This window comes from Frankliniella occidentalis, unplaced genomic scaffold, assembly GCF_000697945.3.
Source record: "Frankliniella occidentalis isolate FOCC.00 unplaced genomic scaffold, Focc_3.1 Scaffold6, whole genome shotgun sequence".
NCBI classification, from domain to species: domain Eukaryota; kingdom Metazoa; phylum Arthropoda; class Insecta; order Thysanoptera; family Thripidae; genus Frankliniella; species Frankliniella occidentalis.
In genome coordinates, this window is record NW_026267136.1 from 1,915,334 (window position 1) to 1,921,784 (window position 6,451).

General features: G+C 53.6%; 1 protein-coding gene across 1 annotated transcript in view; it reads right to left on the minus strand.

Annotated features, from left to right (window-relative positions):
• LOC113218146 (rhodopsin-like) overlaps positions 1 to 5,403 on the minus strand; it is a 16,970-nt gene extending 11,567 nt beyond the window's left edge. The window contains exons 1-3 of the mRNA XM_052271036.1: positions 5,030 to 5,403; positions 4,122 to 4,254; positions 498 to 728 (exon numbers count right to left, since the gene is read on the minus strand). Coding sequence (XP_052126996.1) covers positions 498 to 728; positions 4,122 to 4,254; positions 5,030 to 5,250 — 585 coding nt within the window. The 5' untranslated portion in view covers positions 5,251 to 5,403. The remainder of the gene's footprint in view (positions 1 to 497; positions 729 to 4,121; positions 4,255 to 5,029) is intronic.
• Between the last annotated feature and the right edge of the window lie 1,048 nt (positions 5,404 to 6,451).

The following is a 6,451-nucleotide window of genomic DNA, read 5'->3' on the forward strand; positions in this document are numbered from 1 at the left end:
AGCAATGTATATCAAGTGTCCACCAAAACCCATCATTGTTCGGAAAATTCCAAACGGCTTTTGAAAATTTGTGTGGAATTTATTCTTACCCCGGTAAAGGTCGAACCCTACTTTGGGGATCTGTTTCGGGGGCAAAGGTGTCAGCGCCGCGCGCCCGCCGGGTGCTGGGTAGGCAGCCCGCTGGCAGTGCTCCCGAGCGGGTGGCCCGCCCCGCGACTGGCAGGCGCTTCGGCCGCGGGCGGGGAGCTGCCGCCAGAGCTGCCGCCTGAGCTGAGCTGCCGCAGCGGACGGCAACGGGCGGGGCCGGGTGCCCTGGGACCGCGGCCGGGTAGAGGCGGGATTGGGGTCATGTCTCTGTACAGTGCAAGACGGCCAAGGTCAGGGCCAGGGCGTGGCGGGGCGTGGCGGGGCGTGACGAGGCGTGGCGGGGTGTGACGTGCCGGGGCGTGGCGGTGTGAGGCTAGAGAGCGTGAGGAGAGGAAGGCCGCCCCACCCACCTGCGTGTTGAGCATGACGTAGATGAAGGGGTTGTAGCAGATGGAGCTCTTGGCGAAGAGGGCGGGCGCGACGGTCAGCCCCGGCGCGAGCGGGCCCGGCGGGCCGAAGGCGGCGTACAGCGAGAGGCCTGCGTACGGCGTCCAGGCGAACAGGAAGGCCGATACCATGAGCCCTACCATGAGCCCGATGCGCTGCTGAGCGCGCGTCACCTGCCCGATGCGGATCGTGTTCTGCAACAAGAAAAGCAGCAGGGATGAGGATTTCAATTTTCCGTAGTAGTCTCTTTAGGAATATTTCCAGCTTCGTCTTTTGTTAATTGTCTGACTTTTTTCTCCGAAGTTTCACTTCTTTCTCAAATCTTTCTGGAAATATTTTAGTATTTGTTTTTCTGAAAGAGTCAGTTTCTATTGGGGAAAAAAAGTCCGACTATGTAGTCGGCGCCGCAACGGACCACGGTGTTCCGACGTCACTAGTTGCTGCGCCCAGTCCCGAAAGGTTCCCAAGACTATATTTTACCGCTGCGCGTCAGCGATAAATTTCACCACCCAGGGACAGATTTTACGAAGGAGCTGACCACCAGAAGGAAAATTAATCGACATAGACAAAAAAGAAAGTCTTCGGGAAGTAAAATTAATACAGAAACAGGAATCAACATCACTAGGGCTTCCACTCTCCCCGAGAGGCCGAGGGGTTTTTTCATTCGGTATTTTTTGTACACAGTATTATTAAATTCGGTTATTGTTACGCGGTTTTAGTCAGGCATTGCACAAAAACGTCCACAAATTTTGAGCATTATTTGATTTTGTCGATACATACCAAGGGGGATAACTCCCTTTTGAAGTTTACTCATGATTCCCGAAAAGCTTGATTCCTAGTGATTCATAGTGACTATATTTACTCGTTAGGTTTTCTAGCGGTAGAAAACTCTTAATTCAACTAATTTATACCAGTTCCACTAGTTTCCCGCTTAGTTTAATCGTTTCCTGTTGATTTCGATTAATTTTTATTCTGATGATTCCCAGACAGGTGTACACATGATAACCGGAGTTCTTGCCCACTCGGTATATTACTGAGCTAGAACATCCTGGAATACGCGCCCGGGCAATCCCTGTCTCCTTTACGAGGAAATTCTACAGCGCTGCTTTGGGGCGCGCACATAGAAGGCGTCTTTTCTGCCAGTTGGGCCGTGAACATCAATCCCTCAATCCCTTAAAGGCCGGAAGTAGTGAAGCTCCGGCGCTGCGGTCCCGACCACGCGCGGCGCGGGGAAGGGTTCAAACGAACCGCGCGCGAGCGGGCGAGCGCCGGGCCGGCCGCGGTTATAAGAGAGCGGGCGTGACAGGAAGTTGGAGCAGCCAAACAACTTGTAAACAGATTCTGGCCCCGCTCCGCCCCGCTCTTCCACGTCTCCTCTCACCCCCGCCCCCGTTCTGGCCTTGGGCGCTACTTGGCGTGTGAAGGGAGGAGCAGAAAAGCTCGCAGTCGTCGCGGCGGTGGCGGGCGGAGTTCGACAGGGACCGAAGGCGACAGCGCGCGGGGGTACAGCACAGCATTTCTCATCCCTCCCATGATTCCCCCCTCCCCCCCACTCTCTCGCGCTCCCGTACACACCCTGAGCCGTGGGGATCGCCGCGGGGACCGCTGCTGCGGGGCCGGAGCGGGGGGAGTTTGCCCTGCCCAAGCGAAACCCCAGAAGCACCGCGCGTTTCGCCCGAGGGACGGCGGGCGTTTGCACGGCGCCAGAAGAAAGCGACCCAGCATCCAGCAGTCGGGGCAGTTAAAAGTTTTGCACTGTCGTATTCGTCCTATTCGTCCCGGCGAACTCTCTGCAACTTCCGCGCATTTTTTTAAAAAGGAGGACCTAGGACTAAATATTCAATACAAATAAAACAAAATGAAAATACACGAACATGATGGCCTGAAATAGGGCCCGAAGTCAGATCAGATGCGTATACTTAGTGAATAAAATGATCAGGCTATAGAGGAGCGAAGGAGCTCCGGTTCATAGTTGAGAATTTATAATCTTGAACACAAGTTTTCGCAAATTACTTTTTGAACATTTTCAGCCTTCAGCCCCAGGATCGCCCTGAGAGTCGTTTCTAAAACACTGATGGTATGTTGTGTAACCTGTGTTGTGCCCTTGTTCTTTGTCAACGGGTAATGCACGGCATGCACAGTGATGCTCAATCAGGCTCAACGCCTCAGTGGCCCGGGAGAGAAGGGGGTGGGGGTGGTCGGAGTGGGGAGGAGGGCACTAGAGGCGCTCGAGACGCGCGCAGCACCCCACCCCCGCTCCCTACCCCGCTCGCTCTCCACCTTCTGCATCGTCCCTATCCGCCTCATCTCGATCCTGGTCCTCTTCGGGGCCCCCCTTTCGATACCCCCCCTATCTAAGCCCCCGCACCCCCTCCTTAACCCCGACGCATCAGCAGTCAGTTAGTTAATCGTGTAACCATACGCCTTCCCACTGCAGCCGCTATGTGTACACACGTGCGTGTGTGTGAGAGTGTACGTCATGTACATACACTCACAGGGGAGGCGCCCAAACTGCACCATGGAAACTGTGGACTTTGCAGTCTATGATGACGTGCGTCTTGTCGTTGGATCCACCGAAGATGGATAGATGAGGGGGATGGGGTATGGTACACTATGGTATACTATATACCTTAAAAGAGGCGAGTAAGTTCAGTTCGCCATTTTTCTGAAAATCAATTATGAACAAAACAAAATCGAACTTTCATCTCCAATGTTGTTCTTTTTGTTGGTACACGACGGTCCGTGCTTGCAATTCCTGCAAAGCAATGCTCTGCAGAACTGCAAAGGATTAAGATCCTTTGAAACTACGAAGTATTTACTTATTTGCAATAACAAAACGATGCTTTACAGCGTAAAGACGCATTGCTGGCATTGCTTCGCAAATGCAAAGCACCGCTTTCCGAGTGCAAAGTAAATGCTTCACAGTTACAAAGAATCTAAATGCTTCGCAGCTCTGCAGGAATTTAACAGTGTGACGGTGAGTATTTGCTTATGAACTACTTTGCTGAGCATTGACAATTTCCTTCCTGGGCATTAACAACACTACCGACCAATTTAAGGAGCACTGGTCTTCTATGGATCTAGGACTCATGGGCTTTTGTTGTTGTGTAATGCTCATTCACATCCATATTGATGTTACATGTGACATTCATATTTTTGTCAGTTAGTAAATTGTGTCGTGTCTTCTTCTCAAAAGTTCGCTCGAGGCTAGCGTGGGCGAGCGCCGCAATAAAAGGTCCACGCGAGGAGGCACCTCGGCGAGGATCCCCTTGGCGGCGCGGGCAGCGCGTAGCAAACGCGTGGGGCCGCGAGGAGGGGCACAAATTGCTCTGCAAAGCGCTCCCCGCACCCACCCGAGCAATGTCCCGCGAGAGGGCTTTCGGGGCGCCGGCGGCGCGCGCGAGAGAGCAGCGAGAGCTCGGGATAAGGGATCCACTCCCAGAGCCAGTCTTACAAAGGGCTGCTAGGGAGAGGAGTCGGGACTCGCGAGCACAACGCGGCGCCACATGTCCCCGCGGCACCAGGCCCGACCCCGGCTCCGCCTGGCTCCGCCTGACTCACAGGGGGCCGCCCGTCCCTTCACTTACGTAGCGGATCGTGCACATGATGTTGACGTACGACCAGACCATCACCAGCACCGGAATCACGAGGCCGAAGAGGAAGAGGAAGACGATGTAGGAGGTGGAGTTGCGTGCTCCCGTCTCCCAGTTAACGGAGCAGCTGCGCAAACAGAGAGAGTTATTAGTTTTCGCTCGCCTCGTAGTAGTGTGTTTGTGCAACGCTAGTTTGCAAAGACACTATGGAAATGGGAGCGAATCCCCTACAGAACCGCGTTCTAGACCCACACACTAAATGGCGAGGGACAATTTTTGTACGTAGGCTGGATGTGTCTTTGAGCACATCTAAACCAAATGCAAATTTGCATCCAAGTCACATACAAAATATAGCATTTGTACCTAGCCTAGGTACACTTTGTGCCTCTGTACAGACAAATTTGTATCTGATGAAGATGTGCTCAAAGACACATCTAACTAAGGTACAAAAATTGTCCCTCCCCATTTAGAGTGCAATCGTGTGGAATTCTTTTATTTTAAGAACCAAATGTTGAAGTAGGTGCCAGCCCTCAACTCAAGTGAAGAAAACCACCCTCGAAAGAAAAGGACGGAGTTTCTGCGTACACTTGGAAAAACAAAAAGTACGACTCGAGGGGTTGCTCTTTACAAAAGGGGACTCGGATTAGCATTCTGGCAAAGGCATTAAAACAGACCAAAGGTGTTAAAGGCAATGTCTTTGGACCTTTGGACACTTTCGTGCCTTTTGCAAAGGCGTTGAAATTTAACACAACTAGAATGTTTCAAGTTTTTATTTTTTAACTTCTAATTTTTTTTCTGGAAAAAAATTCTGGAAATATTTAAATTTTTCCCTTTTTTCTGAAAAAGTTTCAAATTTTTCCGGAAAAGTTGCAGACTGTAAAATTTCCAGTAGTCTCTAGTACCTGATGTTGGCGGCCTCGTTGGTGTACTCGCCCCAGCCGAAGAGGGGCGGCGCGGTGAGCGCGAAGGAGTAGAGCCAGGCGGCCGCGACCAGCCCCGCGGCGCCGCGCCGGCTCAGCCCGCCCACGCCGAACGGCCGGCTGATCATCATGTACCTCTCGAAGGACAGCACCGTCAGCGTCGAGATGGACGTGATGCCTGCCGGGTCAAACTTCACTATCATCTCTCGCTCCCCCTCTCCGCCTCCCCTTCACCGATCCACTCCACTTGCGAGAGCCTTTGCGTGTCCTACTCTCGCCTGCCTCTCCATCGACGTCCCTCTCTACCACCCGCGGACTCACCTGCCCCATTGTACGTCCTCGTATCCATGCCCCCTCCCCCCAGCTGATACGTTGTCGAGAAGGAATGAAAAAAATATGGGGCACAGCACGGACACTACGACCGACTGACTCAGAGTCGGGAGGTTCCCCCTGCCTCTCGAACGACAAGACGCGATAAGCTAGCAGTTCTCGGACACGCCACCAACCCCCAAATCAGCAGCCTCCCCACGCACCTCCCCATCGGCTAGAGGCCGTCCGGCCGGGCGGCCTTCTTCGAGGGTCCTGTTAGCGAGCGAGAGTCGGCCCGCCCCCTGCCTATCCCTTCTCACTCAACGACCCACGTGGATAGCGACACAGGGCCACGTGACGCAGACCAGGTGGCGACGCATGGAGCCGGGAGCCTCCCCCTCTGTCTTGTCCTCCGGAAGCAGCGACGCCGCCGCCCGCCTCAAGGGGGCACTTCTTTAAGAGATTCCCGAACGAACGGGCGGATGCGAACGCTTTCAGAGATCTCTTAAAGCAGCCCCCCTCTCGACCGGTGCGTATATATCGCAGTCAGCCTCTCAGTCCGCGATGGCACACGGCGGCGGGGCGGTGACTTCCGTTTCAGATAAACCCCACATTATTCAACTGAGAGCATTTTTTTGTTTCGCCCTTTGACCGGATGCTTTCTGCTGTGTGCGCCACCCGCGATAAGTGTTTTATTTGTTTTATTTTTTTTTATCATTTTTGGTTGGTAAGCGTGATAAGCGGGCAGTTGCGCCTGCGGGCCGGGCCGGGGGGCAGCCAGCCAGCCGCGCGTGGGCGCGAGCGCGTCACACATTCGCTGCCTATCCCTCGGCCGACCGGCTGACGACGCCGAGATTAACCAGTTACCCCCGGCCTGACCGCAGCACTAGCTGGAACGCAGGGGATGGGCCGACCGAGGTCTAACTGCGTGAACCGAGTTGTGGGTGGCTCCAGTTCGGTATGAACAAGCAGTCGTGATAAGCCTTTTTGAAGTTGAAGAAGCTTCTACACCCTAAGTGTCAATAGACAATTTTTGTCCATTGCAAAAAGCATCTGTGAGCGCATCTTGCAAGATGCAATTTTGAATCCAGAAAA